General features: G+C 37.9%; 1 protein-coding gene across 2 annotated transcripts in view; it reads left to right on the top strand.

Annotated features, from left to right (window-relative positions):
- Positions 1-21,852, top strand: part of fuss (fussel) — a 42,778-nt gene that overhangs the window by 7,905 nt on the left and 13,021 nt on the right. The window contains exons 2-8 of one of the 2 annotated variants that reach the window (XM_053755795.1): positions 15,753-15,846; positions 16,517-16,742; positions 17,313-17,454; positions 17,857-18,111; positions 18,534-18,682; positions 18,849-18,975; positions 19,475-19,664. In XM_053755795.1, coding sequence (XP_053611770.1) covers positions 15,754-15,846; positions 16,517-16,742; positions 17,313-17,454; positions 17,857-18,111; positions 18,534-18,682; positions 18,849-18,975; positions 19,475-19,664 — 1,182 coding nt within the window. In that variant the 5' untranslated portion in view covers position 15,753. Of the gene's footprint in view, positions 1-15,752; positions 15,847-16,516; positions 16,743-17,312; positions 17,455-17,856; positions 18,112-18,515; positions 18,683-18,848; positions 18,976-19,474; positions 19,665-21,852 lie in introns of both variants that reach the window. The other variant, XM_053755794.1, reaches the window with a different exon arrangement.

Raw genomic sequence — 21,852 nt, 5'->3', positions numbered from 1 at the left:
ACGACTTTTGTCTAAAACGGATAAATACAATTTTTTTCCTTTTTTATATTTTTAATGTAGTTTCTATAAAGCGTTACTCTATGTTCGATTCCGATACATAACGCTATTGTACTATCTCGTGTTGCTTGGCTATTACATAGAGTTGTGTGCAATCGGAAATTATTTGTTTTTTTTTTTATATGAACAAAAAAAAAACTACGAATCACGAAAAGTCGTAGAATAAAAGTTGCTTGTTTTGATATACCCAAGTAGTCTTAAGGAGGTTTTGCGTTTGATACCTGTAACCCTGTATAATATACTTACACGTCCATGCCCTGTCCCGTTTAGTTTGAAATGAATAAAGATACAGAAAATACAAAGAACCTAAGTACATAACATGAAAGCGTTATTTTCCTTCATCAAAAAATACATCTAAATTATACAAAGACAAATAAGATGCGAAGATTTAATTTCTGTCTGTTTAAATATAAATGTTCTTGTTGTGTTTAAACAGAGCACCTGCCTCCCGAGGGGCGCCCTAATTGAAACAAGCGTGGGGGCGATTCGCGGCGAATTCATTATTTCTACATTAACTTGATGCCACGCGGGGCGCCTGGAGATTACGTCTGTTCGTTTAATTATTTATAGTGTGACTTCGTTTTTAAATTATCATCGTTTTGTTAAGATTTTTTTTAAATTACTTACTGTTAAATATTTAATAATTTTTAGGGTTGCCCTCAAAAGTTGTCTGTCGAGATCCATTTTCTTGGGAACGTGTAAAGATATAATTTTGAACATTTTATATCAAATAGTTACTTGAATCTATGGGCTCTTTTATCTGTGAAAATACCAAAATGATCAAAATATATGTATATATTTAGGTGTGTCGAAAATTTTGCGGTTTCTGTTGTCTAGAATAGAGTACTTTCCGTTGACCGAGAATCATTCAATTTGGCAAGAAATAACAGTTCAATAGATAAAGGGAAAAATAGAAAACCGTAAATATGAGAGTAGGTTGACGCTACATGAAAAAAATAGCGCATTGTACGCAACCTTCAGTGCGCGAGTCCGACTCGCACTTGACCGGTTTTATTCTTATTTAGTAGAAGTACATCGTTGTAATTTTTACGTTGAGAGTATAGAATAAGAGGATCTATACCTTTAGGTATAGATCCTCTTATTATATATCGCATAACTCTAATACGTAAAGCAGAAAAACACATTTATGGTCTCCCTGGAATCCAATTTAGTTAATTAATTACAATTTATTTTTACTCACAAGATATGACGCTTCTAAATATTTTTCTTTCATTACAATTGGCTTGATGGTCCTCAAAGTGTAAACTATAATGGCTGCATCGAAGCGCTGTTTAACTTTCTTTACGAGATTTCGTTTACAGCGCAAATTGCGTTATTACAAGCTTTGTTGACGTCTGCAGGAGACTTCGAAAGCAAATTATTGAGATTCGATTCGATTGCTGATGGAATTGGATGTCAGAGTGCATGAAACATGAAGAGTTTCTTTCTTAATAATGAACTTAAGAACTTGAGATAAATACCTATTGAGAAAAAAATATTAAATGTACGCGTTCTTAATAATTCTGTATTTATTCACAAGTATTCTTTATCTTTTTGCTTGGATGTTGCCAGGGAGAATTGTTCAGCTCGATTCTTATATATACTTAGTTTGGTTAATCGTGTTTTATATCAATTTTTTTTTAAGCATCCGATCATGATCATAACATATTTTTTGTATACTTTTTGACCATTTATTTTGTTATAGGTGCTACAGAAGAAACATAATATAAGATAATAATCGGGTAATCCCTTCTGGCATTATAGGGACCAAACCAATACCTATTCAAATAGGTTTATTTCGGCATTTCTTCTAAGCGGTGGTCGTTCCGAAATGCTAGTAGTTTGTAGCTTTTTGAGAACTACTTACTATACTATAATATAAAAATTTAACGAGAAAAAGTGTCGTGAAGGCCGAATTTTGAATAAAGGATAGGACTTTGACTATATATACTATAATAAACCGAAACAGTAGCGTAAAAATAGTATTAAAAATATATTACCCTGTTTACACAGAAAAGGTTCGCCACTCCAAGACGGATCCCTAAAAACGTCGGAATGTGAGGGGCGGCTCATCAAATCAAATCGCAAATGTCGCCTATTCAATTACTTTTACAAGTAAATCCGGGACAATTTACATGTTGATGCGAGCCCGCATTACTTAACTTTGTTTTGATGGGAAAACTTTGTAATGACTTGACTCGAGTCTATTCTACAGAGTTCTTTTATTAGGTATCTCTGCATATTTTAAGAAATAACTTCTTAGCTTGTTTGTTATGTATTTTTACATAAAGATTCACAGCGTCACGTCTGTATTGACGATTTAGGCGTCCACACATTATCGATAAGAAAGGTCTTCAAATTTAATTAGATACTTAAATAAAATTGGGATCGAATTAAGATCGAACTCTAATTCTGCTATTCCAATTTTTATGGTAATTTAAAATAAAATTTAGCTTGAAAATTTGTAATTATTTTTCGGTATTTTATATCAGCTCTATTTAAACACTGGAAATAAACAGTAAGAACAAGTTTATTTGTTAGACAAATTAAAAAACCTTTGACTTTCAATATTCATTTTGCTACAACTGTTGAACGGCTGAACCGATTTTCATGAAACATGGCAAAGAACACTCGGGATAAAATTATCCATGACACAAAAAAAAAACTAAACGAAAATCTGTTCATCCGTTTGGGAGCTACGATACCACAGGCAGATACACAGATACATTGACAGACACGTTAAACTTATGACACAGGGGTGTCATAAGTTTAACGTGTGTCGGGGGTTAAAAATGTGTTTATACCATTTTTAACCCCCGACGGAAAAAGAGGGGTGTTATAAGAATAACGTGTCTACGTGTAAACGTATATATCAAACAAGTACCTACTTATACCAAGTACTTATAATTTCCGTCATATATTTAAAATATTTCCACCTCAATGTTTAAGTTAAAAACAAATTGATTCAGCACTACAATGCCGGGGATTAGTTACGTATTCAATTGTGCGAAAAATCCACCAGAGGGCGCGAGGGGGTGCGGGAGGGGAGGGGAGGCGGTGCTGTCATATCTCCATTGTTGGAGAAACGGGCGACGAATAATGAGGGATTTTGTGTTTTTCTGTTCTCGAATAAACGCGGGTACCTTACGAAATGTTTATTATTGAGTAAATAGATATACATATATCTGTATAATTATTGTTTATATGACACAATACGATACGATTTTATAATCTTTTGACGATAAAAACAAATGCCTACACACCTTTTATTGTTTATAATACATGTGATTCAAATTTCAATGAACTATAATCTACGTATTAGGTAGATTTGTGACAGATTTGTTTTGATTTTACCACAAATCTAGTTTTAATTTTTTTTTCTATTTAAACAAGAGCGAATTGGGCAAGTGTACCGAATGTTAAAATTATGTTATCAAGTACGCATGTCTAATTTAGTGGTCTAGAGTAGAACCAACCACCATTACAGTCCACTTCATTGATTGGAAAACGGTGACACGTTGGTAATTCCATTTTGACGATTTTCATTAAAAAACACTAATAAAATAATTCTATGATTTAAGTGAAAACCTAAATAAATCATACAATATCTTTGCTAATATTGTTTTATATAATAACACCATGGATTTAGGAAGTACTAATAATATATACTGCTGTAATCTGCTCACATTGATATCTGAGAGGTTTTATTTCTCTAAACCTGGGTAATATTCGAATTTTGAACCTCTATGTGTCAACTGCATAGGTACCTAATACCTTAAATTCTCTCCAGTATTTTTTGAATGTTCTAAATTTGAAACTTCCATCTGTACCTGGCCAGTACCGGAATGCCGGCGGCGCGGCGAGCGTCAGTTCAAAGCATCGATTAAATATTAATCGTCGAATTAACCCCGCGTCTTCGCCCGCGACTCCAATTAAGCGCACAAAGTAGCAAAGTAAATACCGAAGCGCGCGAATTAATTTTGTAAGCTTAGGACAGTTTTCCACTGCGTTACAATTCCGAAGCTACACTTTGGCAAGCGATTCCAATACAATTTGAGGCATAAAGGTGATAAATCTTTATGAGTGAGATATTATAACTGTTATTATGATTTACGTAATGAATTAATATTATCTTGATATGACATTATAGATATATTTTTTAATTTTATTATAATATTTTTGTATTTTTAGAGTGCTAATATTGACCACTTTTTGTATGCCTGACAGGCAGAAAATAGAGAGCTATGTAATAACATTATACTATCTATATGTACCTGTTCTCACAAATAAACGATTTGATTGATTGAAATCAATAAGTTTGACACGACTCAACTAATTATTTGAACGTTTTCAGTTAAGAAAAATCCATACATTTCATGAAATTGCATTATTTTCAATAAACAACCGAGATATACTTCTTCTACTGTTCTTTAAAAATCTTATAGCGAACCCAATAGGACTTAATCGTTAAATGCTTTCGACGTGGCATTGATTTTACGTAATATTTGCTTTTGAGTAGACTTTATATTATACAAACTCGACGAGTCCTTAACGAATATTATCGCTTAGCAACTACCGTAGTGTACGACAAACCTTACGAGACGGGACCTTTAAACAAACTAGGATTGTTCACCCGACTCCGCCTCTATTGTTCTACCATGTAGAGCGGGCCTTTATGACAATTGTTCGCTGGATAAACTCAGCTTTGATTGTATAGATGTGAATGAGGTACATGAATCAATTATTTCTAAATAACTTTGACAAATATTTGAGGAGTAAATTGCCTTCGATTTAGACATTATTCTCAATTTCTTTTATTTTATTTTTAATGTTTTAAATATAAACATTCTATTTTATATAAACTATGATTGTTTATCATATTATATTATTAGTAATATTTGGCTTTTCCTCATTAGATTATGAGGAGTCAAGAGCTTATAAAATGGTGATAAATCTGTTCATTGCACCTAACCTATTTATACTTTATCTACTCAAACCTATCTTCATGAAATTTTGCAAAAACTCAGAAAATTAACTGCTCGAATGTACTACAATTATTTTGTAAGTATAAATAAATAAATATATTAGGACAAATCACACAGATTGAGCTAGCCCCAAAGTAAGTTCGAGACTTGTGTTATGGGATACTAACTAAACGATACTATATTTTATAACAAATACATATATAGGTATAGATAAACATCCAAGACCCGGGCCAATCAGAAAAAGATAATTTTCCATCATGACCCAACCGGGCATCGAACCCGAAGCTAGTAACATATATTTTCATGCCCCGTATTTGTTCATATCTGTTTTCAGTAGCCCAAAACAAATCGCCAGTATTGCGGGATGCCGCAACCGATCCATTGACAACATGTTGTGCATTTCTGCGGATAATCCGCAACTAGAGGGGCTCTTGTGTCAAGTTCTTAACGCTGGGGGCGCCAGGGTGGCCCCGGTTCAAAGATTTACATTTATTGGTTTATAATTGGTATCAATCTGTTTTCTGAGGAGGTAGATTTTTCTTAGCATTTACTATTAACTTAACAGCTCTATTTTTTAAAAATTACAACTTAATTTTAAGTCATTACAGCGTAACTAACTTATCCATAACCGTACAAAAATCCGTCCGGTAGTTTTTGAGTTCATCGCCTATGAATACTGTTCATACAGACAGACAGACGCGACAAGGGGACTGTTTTTTATAATGTGTAAAAAATATCTTAAAACAGATTCTTATGGGCCATTTAGTCATGTTGAGTATTAATATATTTCTGTTGGACGTAATTATTCATTACTGTAAAGTGTAAACAATAACATAACAAATTGTACAACTAAACCTTCCTCTATAATCACTCTATATATTACAAAAACCCGCATCAAAAATCCTCTGTGTAGTTTTGAAGGTCTAAGAATACATAGGGACTGACAGCGGGAAGCGACTTTGTTTTATTATATGTATGTAGTTATAAATAGATACAATATCGTTTCGTCGTTTATTTCGTTTCTTTTTCCACAACACAAGTTTCGAACTTTGAGGCCAACCCAATCGTGATTTGTCCCTATAATATTTATTATATTAATTTATCCTAAATAACAAAACAAGATGGTCCCCCTACCGCAATCCGCTCGGCTCGTGTCTCACAGAAAGTGTTCCTTTGAGAGCACACCATGCCCGAATACTACTTAATCTGTGAGGTACAGTCAACACAGCATGCACTCTATGCCGCGGTGATAGCGGCGAATTTGCAATGCAGTTGGCCATGCTGATTTCCAGGTGACTGTACTATTTGTGAAGCGTGCGCATCGAATAAGGTACCATTTGTATCCTAACTGCGATTGTTACGGTCTTGTTTGTAATTTGTTCGAGGGGTGTTTTGATTATAATAGGCAGTCGATAAGGGTTATTGGTCAAAGTTATTGATTCTAAATTTAAACGGGATAAAAGAGAGATAAAAATATTTTATTTCGATGTGTGCATTGAAAATTTGTAATATGAAAATGTGGAAGTAAGTTCACTTATCCATATACGATATCCTTGCATATATAAAAAATTCCCCTGTAGCACATGTCATACTTTTACGGCTAAACCACTTGGCCGATTTGGATGAAATTTGGAATAGATATGTTTTATGACTAGAGGTCAAACATAAGCAGCTGCGGGTGCAGCTTCGGGCAATTGATTTAAAACACTTATTGGACTGAAATATTCTCCCTCTTTAATTTTTTTTTAAGAATCGAAATATAAATATAACCGAAATACTATCAAAATCCTTATACATATTATAAAAAGAAGACCCCATGGCGCGTCTGTCTGAATGCGATAAACTCAAAAATTACCAGACTAATTTTTGTACGGTTCTCAGCAATAGAAAGTGTGATTCTTTAGGAAGTTTTAAATGTACTTACAGTTTAATATATTTACCCGAGCGAAACCGGGACGGGCCGCTAGTATGTAATGAAACTAGCATGTGAAAGTAGTCTTAAATAAAAATTTGCCCAAGTTTATTATCTCTGCCTCTCACTTAAAAACGCGATTAGTTCCGATACAAGTGGCACATGCTCGTCCCGACAGGTCCCCCGGGATTCGAACCCGGGATCTCGGCACCATATGGCTACTCCGGGATTCACAATACAAGTGATTATGCGAGGAGCAGGCGCCGACAGCCGAGCCGTGAAATTTGAAATATGATTAGTAGTCATATCCAGTATGTCACCACTCTATATTTGAATCTATCTATTAAAAAAAAGTTTGAATTTTTTTAGTAAATAAAGTTTTTTTTTGTTTGTGGCCAGTGTTCGAGTGCGTTAATATTAAAATGGTTTATGATTACGATTTGCAAATATGTAACAATCGTTCCTATTTATATTAGGAACTAGCGCCCCGTCCCGGCTTCGCTCGGGTTAAACCATAATAAATTATCCACCTAAGAGTCATAGTATTTATTGAAAAAACCCGCAACAAAATCGGTTACGTAGTTTTAAAGATCTAAGCATAAATAGGGACAGACAGCGGGAAGCGACTATGTTTTATACTGTAGTGATGAAATGAACCCGTAGCACGTTTGTAGCAGTGCTACAGACAGTCTGTAGAGCACGCTTCGGAAACGCCTACGTAAATAGTTATCGCTACGCCACGCCTACAATTGTTCGTAGCAAAAATAACAAAAATTATGTAATTTAAATACGTGGTCAAATTAATAGCTATTTATATAACTTTGTTACAAGTGTAATTTGCATTATTATTTTGTCGGCTCGTTTGTTCCTTTCCTTAAAAAATAATTCTACCAGTCAACCAAGAAGCAGTGACAATATAATGTTTTACCTGAAAATAAAACAGTTATTATATGCGTAACCTTATTCGAAACCTATAGAGTGAGATAGCATTACTTCCGATGACGTCATCAGCCCCCAATATGCTCCTTCTACCCCCTCCACCCCACTACCGGCGGCTCTAATGAGAGTGGAGGGGATCTTTGCTTGCTGCCAGCGCAGTGTTGGCTCGTCACATTGCATCTCACTTGAGTCCTGTGAAATTAATGAGGCCAGCAGGCAGAAATAGAAATATAGGTTTCGAATAAGGTTACGCATATAATAACTGTTTTATTTTCAGGTAAAACATTATATTATATGCTTTGAACCGTTATTCGAAACCTATAGAGTGAGATGTGTTTGTTATCGCCTGGTGGCAAGCAATATTTTGATATTATTATAAGGATGCCAATGTGTGAAATGAAAAATAAGGGTTACATAATCACAATTGTGTTATTATTAATGTAACTAATCAATTTAGTTGACATTTTCATAATTTGAACAATTAATTGTAAAAATACAAAAAGAAAAATAAATAAATAAATCCAGAAGCTTGTGGGAAATAGGTCGATTCATAGTGTATCAAACGTGTGTGCAAGGTTGTTATAATCATTTTGCTGAGAACGAATTTCAGCAGAATAATATCTAGCAAAAGTGTTAGCAGAACGCCAGTTTCCTTTTGCCATAACTTCATCGATAGAGCATTGCTGCAGCCAGTTGAGAGATGCGGCAGCGCTGCGCGTGCTGCCCGCGCTGGCGGCGACGCCGGCCGCCCGCAGCAGCGAGCGCACCCAGCCGCCCAGCACGGTGCGGGATGCGGGTCGCACTTTACCACACGCCGATATGAACAATTCCGACAAATTGTTATTTTTTCTGCGTTGTGCCGAAACCTCTATTAACTGTTTTATCCAAAATACGGGACATATTGATTTGTCATGACCCTCAAAAAATTTCCATGATGATTGTCTATGGAGATAGCTGTCCGTCTTGGAACCAAATCTTGGGTGCAAGAGTATATGGTCCTTCCTATCTTCGTAGTGATCTATATCGATGTGAAGAAGTGTTAGGTCGTGCACTCGGCGGCTAGAGGCGAGAAGTAAAATAAGTGCTGTGCGTCTCGAAACTTCGTACAAAGTAAGTTCTGTTGGCTTGTTTCCTAACAACCATTCGACTACCAACCTAGGGTCCCATACAAAAGGTTTCTTGAAAGAAGACCTTGCATTAGCTATGGATATAGCTTTAAGCATGCGCTTCACTACGGGATTATCGGTAAGTGAAGTTGCGTCTGGATTAGTTAATGTCGCTATAGTCGACTTATATACTAAAATAGTCTTATAAGAAAGGCCTTGTTGAAGATGGAGGTAAGCTAGGTATCTGGCTAACTGGGATCCAGTAGGATTCAAGTGATCAATACCTTTAGAAAGACACCAAACTTGCCATTTAGACCACACTGAAGAATAAACTCGTTTTGTGGATGGCCTCCAACTAGAGTCTAGTAACTCCTTTTCTTCCTTTGACCAATTTATCAATAAATGGTCCCACCCTTCACTAACCATACTTCGAGACACATTTGATCTACCTGTGCTGGTGGCATTTGGGTCTGTACATCCAACAACTTCTCCCTCAGTTGGGTTAACGTCCAAGGAGCTGCTATTGCTCTCCTCTTCAGGTCTGGGCGCCAAAACACTTTGTGCCAGCGAGGGACTACCAGGAGGAAAATGCCCTTCGCCTGATTGAGGTGCGCAAGAACTCGCGGCACCAAGTGTGGTGGTGGGAAAATCCAAGCTCTGTGATAGTACCAAAGCCTGCTGAAGGCATCGTGGTATTCGGCTTTCATGTCCTTGCAATCTCGTGACACGTAACGTGGGACGACGTGAGCGTTCTTGGACGCAAAAAGATCGATCTGTGGTATTCCAAAACGACGGAAAATTTGCCGACAGGCTTTTATCGATAAGGTCCACTCTGCATGGCCTTTCTGGCGAGATAGCGAGTCTGCCTCCTCGTTGTATGGGCCCGGTATGTAGTTTGGTATCACATGAATATCGTTCTGGTCTAAGAGCTGAAAAAGTAACTCCGTCATCTGAAAAAGGGCCTTTGAACGTAATCCACCTTCTTTCCTTATGTAACTCACTACACTCTTGTTGTCGGACTGAACCAACCCCGACGTCCCTCTTAGACGAGCCTGGAACTTTAGAATGGATTGAATAATAGCCCACATCTCCTTGAGATTGCTGTGCCAAGCTCTCTGACTGAGCTGCCAACGGCCGCCGCTCATTCGAGTGCCGTCTAGCACGGCACCCCAGCCTTTGCCTGATGCATCTGTAGTTATGAAATGTGTTACAGGCTCTGGGTGTATGGACGTGCTTGCCGAAAGCATTGTCGACCACCATCTTAGCTCCACCAAAGGCGATGGGCCAAGAGCGTATTTTGTGTATGGCTGGTCTTTCGGGAGAAGAGAACAGGCCATTTGAATTGGTCGGCACCGAAGTCGACCTCTTGGAATGATAAATGACGCGAAGTTTAGCATTCCTAGCAAACTCTGAGCTTCTTTTAAACTACATTCTTTCGTTTTCAGAATACGATGTAGCTTCATACTCACTTTGCGCTGCTTTTCGAGAGGTAGTAGCTTCATGTTCGCTTGAAGATTCCACTGGACTCCTAAATACTCTATTATTTGAGTCGGAGCCAAAATGGATTTTTCGAAATTGATATTCCAACCCAAAGACGATAGAGTCTGAACGGCTTCCGCAGCCTGATCTATCAGAATCTGTTTGTTCTGATTGAGTATAAGGTAGTCGTCCAGGTATACGATTACTCTCAGGCCTTTGCTTCGTAGCAGTTGTGCTACCCAGTTGGAGACAGTCGCAAATATCATTGGAGCTGACGAAAGACCGAAGGGCAGACTCGTTAGTTGTAAGAGTTCTGGATTGTTCGAATGTTCGGGCTTGTACAGTACTCCCAGAAACGGCTGATGAGATCGAGCCACAGGTATATGAAAATAGGCCTGTTTCAGGTCGATTTTTATGGCCCAGTCTCCCCTTTGAAGGAAATCTGGTACCTTCTGAACGTTGATTAATCTGAATTTGAAGTCTGTCAGATGTTGATTTAGGTTCTTCAAATTGAATATCGGGCGATCGCTGGAATCCGACTTCTTTACTAAAAACATTGGACAAACAAAACTCGGAGACGGCGGTGCTAGTATTAGAATTTTTTGGTTTTTTAAATCTGTAATTTGTTTTGTCATTGAGTGACTTGTGGGTGTTAAGTATTTCCCTAGCTGATCGGGCTTGAGGAGCCCGGGTTTTTGATAAAATGGGAGTCTGTAGCCGGAAATTGTTTTCATTACGTGATGAGGTGCTCCTAATTTTTTCCAAATATTTAAATAACTTATTAAACAACCGCCGTAAAACGAGTCTTGTTTGTTGTCATTTACGAAAGGACTTGTTATTGGTTTTGAGGGTAGAACGGCCCGATTTTTTATTTTCCTGTTTTGACTGCGTTCTCGTGTTGTCATTACGATTAACCGCGAATCTACTGTGATTCTTATTACCAGAAGATGGCCCAGGAGAGGTGTAACGCTCATCCTCCTTTTTAAAGTGTGCTGACCTCCGCGGTCGCTTGTTTTGGGCCTGCACGTTATTTCTCAGGGACATAATTGGCTCATCCGCTGGGCGTTTTCTAATGAGAAATAATTTATTTGTACCGCCAGCTTTTGTTAAAAATGCACTCATAACGTCTGGGTTAAATAAACAACTGTTTGTAGGAGGGATTTTTCGTAAATCTTCCTTAATGTATCGGTCTTTAATACCTGATAATATGCTATCTCGTCGTTTTTGGATAGTATCTGCTCGTCTTCCGCAAACGAGTTGAAGAATATCCTCAGATAGCTTTATGTAATCAGACTTACTGGAAAAAACTTCATTAAGTTTCTCGAAAAGGGAATCCGGAGTAAGAGTACAGTCTGGTTTGTGAGACCAATCCACTATTTGCTGTAAATTACTTTTGAAAACTTCATTCTGCTGAATAACAGCATGAGTTAAAGCACCAAATGAGCGGTCAAGTGACTTGAGCCAAGATGAGTTCGGATCATAAAATCGTAATTCAGTATTTACATCTAAATCGTAAAAACCTGGTGTGGCAAGATATTTCTTCTCGGTTTCGATATACCGCACTCGGTCCCATTCATTTGTGTCGAAATGATGTAAATTAGATAAAGTGGAAAGTCTAGCTTGAGATGTGTTGACAACTGTGGCTTCTTTAAGATTAGTCTTAAGGCTACAGTCCAGTGATCCTATTTTTTTAGGTTTATTAACTAACGGCTCATTTAAAGTAACCAATCTTTTTAAATTTTGTGAAGGGTGCAGAGAAAGTATGTCGGAATCATACTCGCAATTCAGTTCTTGCCTATTCAAGTATTTTAAAATGTCACCGACCTGATTGGATAAAGAATCCAATTTGTTATCATCCCTGGACCGTACTCTCGACCGTCGTTGACGCGAAGACCGCTTTCTATGCCGCCGGGGACGCTCGGAGCTCGAAGACGACGATGAAGAAGAAGACGACGATGCGGAGCTGCTGCTGCTGGAACTACGCGCTCGCCTTGTGCGGCGCTTGAGTGCGGGCCTAGTAGCCTGCTGAGGAGACTTGACGGAGCGCCGCCTCCGCGGGCGGTGTCGCTCGACGGGTCTAGAAACCCGTTCGCCAGTGTTTCCGGCGATGACCGGGCTATTTTCACGAACATCAAGCTCCTCGGGTAATGAATCACGCACAGGAGATTCTCCCATGGTGTATTCCATGCCAAGAGTAGTTCTTCCGCAGAACGCTCAAAAAATATTCCCTTCTGCAGAGAAAATGCACTGCTTTTTTTTTTTTTTTTTCGAACAATAACTTTGTTTAAATGGGGGTGTGCACTTGACGAAAGTCAATGCCAATGTGACGAGCCAACACTGCGCTGGCAGCAAGCAAAGATCCCCTCCACTCTCATTAGAGCCGCCGGTAGTGGGGTGGAGGGGGTAGAAGGAGCATATTGGGGGCTGATGACGTCATCGGAAGTAATGCTATCTCACTCTATAGGTTTCGAATAACGGTTCAAAGCATATAATATATAATACTGTTAGGTACCTACCTACATATATATATATATAAGAAGTTTTTTACAGAAGAAAGTTTTTTACTAATCAACGCCCAGCCTAAACCATAGAAGCTATAACTTTAGGGATTTCAAAGGAATTTTCAAAATTCGACCCCTAAAGGGCTATAAATTGGGGGTAAAGTTTGTATGAAAAATAACGAAAACCTTTACACTGATCTACTTGAAACTTGGTATAAATGCTATGAAACAAAATTAATGAAACCCGTGTTTCAGGATTTCTAAAAATTTGACCTTTAGGGTAGTTAAATGAGGGTGAAAAGAAATAATGAATAATACCATTCAAAATTTCGTCAACATATCCGTAAACAGCGAAATATTACTATTATGATTGTGATTACTAACATTAGTATCTTGATGGATATTAGTAATTAAATCTGATTATCTAAGTTTTATTATGGTGTTACCCTTTACACGGGCGAAAGCGAGACGGGCGCCTAGTATTTATATATATTTTTTAATATACTAGGACAAATCACACAGATTGAGCTAGCCCCAAAGTAAGTTTGAGACTTGGTTTATGGGACTCAATTGTACTATATTTTATAACAAATACATATATAGATAAACATCCAAGAAAATCGGAAATCCCGTGCCAATCAGAAAAAATATCATTTTCCATCATGACCCGATGGGGATCGAATTGGGGACCTCTCCGTCCAGTGGCAAGCACTTTACCACTGCGCCGCCGACTTCGTCTGATGTTTACCTCGTAAGAACGTACGTAACGTAAGCACATTACGTTTGTTTGGGAATTTATTTTCATTTCGAAACAACAACATCATTATTATCGTATGTCTTGTATTTTCGGCCAATTAAAACTTAATATCAGAGTTCATGATCCAAGTTTTTGAAATGGTATCTATAAACCTATATAATTAAAAGAATTTTTAAGGTCACTTTGTGTGACATTTAAAATGTGACAAACATAATTATAGCGTCCCTAAAAGCACTCCATCGAAGTGTTTGTCTGTTACAAAGTCACTAACGTAATGATAAATCGCGTTTAAACGGAACCACCGGCTAATGTTCAAAATCAACATGAGGGGCGTGCGGCCGGGGGTGTGAGGGGGGTGGGGCGGAGGGCGCGAAATAATTGATTAAGTTAAACGCTACTTTCCATTATTGTTGCATATGTTACATTTTGACATGCTCCGGGTAATTTTCTGGATTTATTGCTTGTATTAATTGTGGGGACAATGGACATTTTGCTTTTTGATTTCTTTTTTTTTTTTTTTGTTTATCATGGTAGATGGCAATCGGCAAAAAATACTATGATTACTACAATTTTATGACCTTATATTTATCTAAAGAATTTGGATAACTGATTTAGAAATACAAATAAAAATCTAATTTTGTACTTTTTTCTGTAATATTTTTTTATAGTTTGGTAATTCATTAAAAAAATAAAATAAAAAACAATTGCGAATTGCACGCAGATGCGTCTTATTGCAGGCTAGTTCGGTAGGTAACATAGAAAAAAAAACACGATGTGGGTCGTAGCTTACCTATTTGGTTCATCTGAGTAATGGACACTTTTTAGCCCGAGGTACACCTGAGTTCACCTAAGATCTTAGCTTTGCAAACGTAAGTCAAAGTTTTCATAATTTGTGAATTAACAATAAACCAGGAAGGAAATATTAATAAATAAATAAATAATAATAAATATATATCGACAAATTACACATATTGAGTTGGCCCCAAAGTAAGTTCGAGACTTGTGTTAAGGGTTACTAACTCAACGACGCTATATTTTATAACATATACAAATAGATAAACATCCAAGACCCAAGTCAGTCTGAAAAAAATAATTTTCCATCTCGACCTGATCGGCGATTAAACCCGGGGCCTCCAGTGTAGCAATCCGGAATGATGACCGTTAGGCCACGGAGATCGTCAAATCAGTATATATTTCTCTGTTAGGTATTTATTCCGTTAGAGTAATTGCCAAAAGTTTTAATAAAACCAAGTAACACATAGCCCTGCGGGGACTGTCGCTCGCGCCCCTCGCGTTTCCCCGCCAATTGATATTCGATACACCACATTCACACGCAAAATGGCTATTTGTGTACGAAATGATCACTTTTGTTGCATTTGTCCTCTCTGGTTTATTGACCGGCGGAAAACGAGGTCGTTTGCCAAAATTCTCACTTTTGTACCATTTTTATTGTTATTGCCGAAATTTTTTGTGTAATTTGGTTTTGGGGTGATAATTCCTGTTGTAATAGCTTATTTAATGGTGTGTTTTGTGATTCATTAAAATTAAATTCAGTTACGATGTTGTGTATTTAATATTTAATCATGGATTATTAAGAACGTGATTTTTAGACTGGTTTCTGCACAAGGGCGGAGAGAAATTATGTGTTATAACTTTTTAATTGAACCCAAAAAATAATGAGGATTTTCTCAATTCGTCGCAAACTTTTATTAATAATCGTTACCTTTTCTTTGACGAAATTAGAATAAATTTGATCATGCTAATATGATTAAATATGATTTGGCGACTAAGAACCATCAGGAAAGTTACTAGGCATACATGACTTAAAAGTGATATTGACAAGTTAAAAATTGGATTAGTGAGAGCCCTTTCCTTTGATTGACATTTCAAATCTGCGCGGGACGGTAGCAGCGGGGGCAATCCAAGTCTTTCTTTTGCTCCACACCAGCATGGAAGGCGCACCTATATAAAACATACTTACTCATATAGTATCTCACGTAGCAAGCATTGTTTAAGGATGGAGGCGACGAACTTGGCGCTGTCGCCGCGGGAGTCGCTGAAGCCGCGCGCTGAGCACAAATCGATGCAGCTGAGCGCTAAACCGAATCAAGTGAGTCTTCCAAACGTTGATAAAAACCCTGTAACTGCTAATACACATGGCATTTTTTCATATGACCTCTCAGTCAGAATTAAATAAGACATATATAATAACTTTTATTTTATAAGTTCTAAACCGATTTAATATCAGTCTATATTTTTTATTTTATATATTGTACCAGCGTTCCCGTTGTGCTCCGTTGATATTGACAATTACGATTCTGCATTGATGCGTTGACGGATGTAATCTAAACAAAGCACGACAGAGCAATGGGGCCAGGTCTTAACTTCACACATATAAAGTTGCTTTACTTAGATAAATTGATAGCTGTGAATTGAAAAGATCCACTGAGCTGACACTGACGGGATAATGTGGATTGATACTATTGATAGGCACCTTATATTCTCTAGTTCTTGCTGCAAGGAAAACTATAAAATAAAATACTCGTCATAATATTAAAGCTGACTAACAGGTGTCTATAATGTGCCGTCTAACTCTACTCACTACATCTGTTAAAACTCTAAATCGAAAAGACGACATGTCATGGATGTAGTAAGTACTTCGCACAACGGAGTACTTATTACATCTATTTTCTTATTGACATAGTAGTGCAGGGTAACAAACAAGGTTTTTATAGAGTACAAAATAAAAACTACAACAAAATCTACAATTTCTGTATCAGGTGAGCACAGTCTTATTATACGGCGTGCCCATCGTCTCCCTTGTCATTGAGGGCGTCGAGCGCCTCTGCCTGGCGCAGATCTCCAACACCCTGCTCAAGCAGTTCTCGTACAACGAGATACACAACCGCCGGGTCGCGCTGGGCATTACCTGCGTGCAGTGCACTCCCGTCCAGTTGGAGATACTGAGGCGTGCTGGTGCCATGCCCGTCTCGTCTAGAAGATGCGGTAAGTATTCTACTTCATTTATTTCTCGTATCACCGTACCTGACGTTCGGAGCTGTGACGCCGCGAAGCTCGGGGTAACTGTAAAAAATAACCTTAAAATTTAGATAATTCGGCTGTGATTTTACAACCGGCCCCCTGCCTGGTGTCTACTTCATATGGGAACACAATTGTTGCCTATCAGCTACCTAGGCTATATTTAGTCACCTCGTCTAACATGACATCTATTGGAGGATACAGGATGGTCGTATTTTGAAGGCGGAACTACCTCGCCACAAATCTTCAAACCTAGACATGGAGCATCAAAAGCTACTCACCTCACTCTTCTGATATAGATCTCGTATCTACAATGAGATCCACTTATGCTTTACTGTCTATCATTTGATTTTGAAATATTTACAATACGTAAATGCCTGTCAGTTCTATTGTAGCAGATAAGTAGATTAATAATGCGTGCTCCGTGCACGTATCAACATTCGACGTCTACTTTTTCTAAACTATAACAAGTTAAATATGTTGTTCCGTCGCATAATATTAAGTTATTTTGCGATATTGAAACAGCAGTATTCATAGGAATGATCACCCGACGGGAAGCCGAGCGGCTCTGCAAGTCGTTCCTCGGGGACAACGCGCCGCCCCGCCTGCCTGACGACTTTGCCTTCGCGGTGCACCACGAGTGCGCCTGGGGGTGTCGGGGGGCGTTCCTGCCTGCTAGGTAAGAAGTACCTGAAGCTATAGATAATACTGAAGCCAATCCTTCATGCTAGAGTGCCAAGAACTTTTTATCCAGAGTACTTATATTAGAATTTCTATGAAAATATATTATATTGCCTTTTTCATCTGTGGTCCTGTGGTTCTGACCTCTTTTATGTGTTGCGAGGTAATCATGGTGTCAATTTTGATCGGGATTATCTATTACTTGATTTTTATATGAATGCTTCTTTTTTGCAATTGTCTTTCACGGAATTATTCTCAGTTTTATACTTGCACTGAAATAAATAAAATGACGAGATGATTTGGCTTTGAGGAACAATATGAGTCGATTATCACCGAGCATAGCTTAGGAAGCCCATATTAAATTTTGATCGCCATGTTTTAATCTCTCCTTCAAACTTAGATACAACTCATCGCGCGCTAAATGCATCAAATGCGCGTACTGTGGCCTCTTCTTCTCCCCCAATAAGTTCATCTTCCACTCGCACCGTGTCGGTCCCGGCGACAAGTACGTCCAGCCCGACGCCGCTAACTTCAACTCCTGGCGACGTCACATGAAGCTCAGTGGAACCCCACCTGATGAGGTCGTGCATGCTTGGGAGGATGTTAAGGCTATGTTCAATGGAGGGACTAGGAAGAGGATGCTGTCTGCTGCTAGGTAGGTAACTTATAGATCATCTCTTTAAAGGAGTCTCATTAAGAAATTTTTCTTCTTTTTTCTACGTCATACATATGTTCGCAAGAATATTGTTGAAATACCACTAACTTTAACGTCAGAAGACTGCATTTGAATATGAACCTAACCGACGTAAGTTTGTTAGTTTTGCAGTTTTGACAACACTCAATGCTTCGAAAGTTGATCTTTGTCACGACTTCATTACGTGTTGATTGATGGTTCCCTCTATCTTACTTACCATTCTTCTGTAAATGGTTTATCTCATTATAAGTCTATCAAGGGTCCGGCAGATTAATCTAGAAGTACCTAATATAATTTAGAGGTGTCTAAAAGCGGCAAGATAAAGCAAATCATTTTACAAAGTTCAGCCTAAAATTGTGCCACAGAAGAGTCCCTATGCGCAGGCCAGAGGAGAGCGGCGAAAGCAAGCGCTCAGCGGGCAGCCCGCCCACTGCGCACGCGCCTGTGCCGCGGCTGGCAGACTACGTGTGGGGCGCACGTCTGCCGCTGCCGTATGCTATACCTTGGCTGAAGCCCACGCTCTGGACGCCAGGTAAAGATATACTCAGCTACAGATTGTGAACGCTAGAGGAGAGCCTTTTGCTTGGCTTCCTTTCTTTCTTATTTACTTAGAAGATTAACCTAGAAATTGTGGCGCAGTGGAAAAACAATTTTATGAGCTTTTTGAGAATATTTTTTTGACATGATCCATATTGTAGGGGCTCTTACAGCGCTAAGCGGCGTAAGCGCAATAGAGGAGCCGCGCGCATTTCGTCCAGTGAGAACACACCACCTGGAGTCCCCGCAACTGTCCCCCGCGCTGTCCCCACCACGTTCGCCTAATAGGTAAGTAATGGGCCAGTTCACCCGTGAAAATCTAGTAGTAGCTTCAGTCGAAGCTCGCAAAGTCGCATAGTCATGCGACCTGGGTAGTTCAAAAATAAATAGACAACACTCAACGACCCACACTAAGCACTAAGCTTGTGTCAAACGTGAAACGGTCACATAATATGTACCCAGACCCGCAGACAAACTTATATATTTGTTTTTAATTCTACCACTTTTAAAACTACCTCTGCGTTTAAAATTGAAAGAGAAGGGGGCTAACCATCAACTTTAGTAAAACTGTCATGCGTTTTACCTAAGTCATAGTAGAGTGAAAAGTCAACATATAGTCTGATTATGATCATGTATTAATCTTATACAAATAGGATAACTGTAAATTACATGAGTAACTGAAGCTTCGTATAAACATTATTCTCTAGTATTGGTTTTTCTACGGCATACTTTCATATTACTAGGTATTCTTTATACTCTCTGACTTACAAATATGACTTATTCCCAGGTCTAGGTCTCCCATAGCGTTGTCACCTCGACGGAGTCGCTCTCCGCACAGGTCACCGCCGCGCTCACCTCTCCGCTCGTCCCCACGCTCACCTCCCCGCTCGTCGCCCGCCAGATCAACCAAAAGTGACCGCGACAGCGACGAGAGTGTTGATATTGAAACGACGGAGGAAGACCAACCGAAAGACGTGGTGAGTAAATGTTTATATCCCTTTTTATCATTTACATCTGTCTCTATTTATCGTCGTTTCCTACAAATAGCCAGATGATGGCATGACACAGTTACATACAAAGAAATTGTTTACTCTGACACATGTAAAATTGATTTTAGCGATTCGAATTATGTAATTTTTTTTTATTTTCTATTAATGCTGCCAGTTCCAATAAAGACTTCTTTAAAAATAAATTCTTCATTCTGTATCAAAACGGACGTTCTTAAAAAAAAACTAATCGCCGATTACTGGGGCGTAACTACTGTGATTGGAAAAATTTCTCGGAGAACTTTTTAAATTGGATCTACCTTGAGGTCGGTTTGCGTCGAATGGAACGGCAGTAGATAATGCGATTGACTCAATACTCCTGTATTAAATTGCATCTTTGAAAAACGTTTACGTAAGTTATAAAGACGATAGGGAACGGGTATTATTGAACGCTGTGCAATACTTTCGTAGATTTAGACGCAGATCCTTAATATAATGGGGTTTTGTGTATTCGGAAATAAGAAGCCGTCGATGTGTTATTAGAATATTTTTCTCCAAAAACATAAGTATTTGTTTATGAATGGAATATATCTGACTACAATCATTGGCAATCTGAAATAACCAATGCAAAAACTTTAGTACGTAGTAATGTCTAAAAACGAATTAATTTAAAAATAACTTAAAAAGTTATACCTATAGGTTTCAGAAAAATTCATAAATAATGAGTGAAAGAGAGCAGTGGTAACAAGTAAATACTACATATTAGGCGTTTCATTTCTTTGGCTAAAGGGGACCCCAGTTTGAATTTCTAAGACTGATTCTTGAAGGCAAAATCCCTGGCTAAAGACCTCCTGGCCGCCCTCGACGAAAGTGGTTTGATGACATAAAGGATTGGACCGGACTTAGATACAACCAACTGAAAATAGCGGCCCGAAGGCGCGAGGGTTTCCATATGCTGACCTCTAAACTTCAATTCGAAGATGGCACCCCATGATGAAGAAAATTAGATAACTATAACTAAAATACACTACCACTTGGTATATATTTTACACAACGTTGGTGAACCTTAGTAAAGTAAGTGTTACCAAGTTGCACAGCTAGCTTTGTTAAACCAGACGTGGTAACATCGTAGGATGTTAAAAGTGCTACCTACAAGCACAATACCATACTTCTCGTACATATAAAATAATTTTAGACTATGCGAGTCATTCAATACGACCTACGGAACTTGTGGTGATTATTATATACTATATGTTTAGTAACGTTTAGTAAGCTACAAGCTACATATATTTAATAAGTTGTCTTATACCTACTTACATAGTTTTACTTAATAATGTAGCTATGATGTATTTATGTCAAAACGATTGTTTACATATCTGATAGTTTTAGAGATAACCATTTTACGAGTATTACAAACAAAAACTCTTCGTTGCGCACGTGCAATTTAACCGATATAATTCTCCTATTACTAACTCAAGTAATCTTAACTCGTAATTAAAATATTGATTAACTTAACAGTCGCAAACATTAACCATTTAATTTCAAGTGGCGTCCGCCAATTCCCAAGTGAGCCGTCGGCCATTTTGTTAAAATGGCGGACTTTGCACGTCGTAAACTCTGTGATTACGGTGCGGCGGATCCAAATGGACTTCATTTCGGTTTTAAATAAGAGAAAATGTTTAATTTATCGCCGATTGCCGATCAGGGTACCAATTAAATGAGGATTTTGCCTTTACTTAGGGACGGTTTTAGATTTTTTTGCTTCGTTTTTACATTCGGCTGAATTTTGTTTTGATTTTTAAATACAGTGGTTCAGGTTACTAATTGAGTAGGTTTTTATCAACAATAGTCTTTCTAAAATAGTCTAACTAGTCTCAAAAGGTTTATTTTTAGATCTAGTTTGAACATTGACCATAGAACATCGACAAAACAGATTGGTAAAATTACAATATAGGTAAATATAATGCAAGTAGTTAAAATAATATGTACTGATTTACATTAAATAATACACTTTAAAAAATAATAGTCAGTTGCTGTATTCGTCGTTTTATTACATCTCAAGATTTATCTAATGGACTTTCCAAGAATGGAATGGATATTGAGAATTTCAATAAAAAACGTATAAATCTTTGTTTACCTGAAATAAAGCAATTTTTAATTTATAATACTTTAACTTTTA

This window comes from Plodia interpunctella, chromosome 15 (assembly GCF_027563975.2).
Source record: "Plodia interpunctella isolate USDA-ARS_2022_Savannah chromosome 15, ilPloInte3.2, whole genome shotgun sequence".
In the NCBI taxonomy this organism is placed as follows: Eukaryota; Metazoa; Arthropoda; class Insecta; order Lepidoptera; family Pyralidae; genus Plodia; species Plodia interpunctella.
This window is presented reverse-complemented; position numbering and strand designations above follow the sequence as displayed.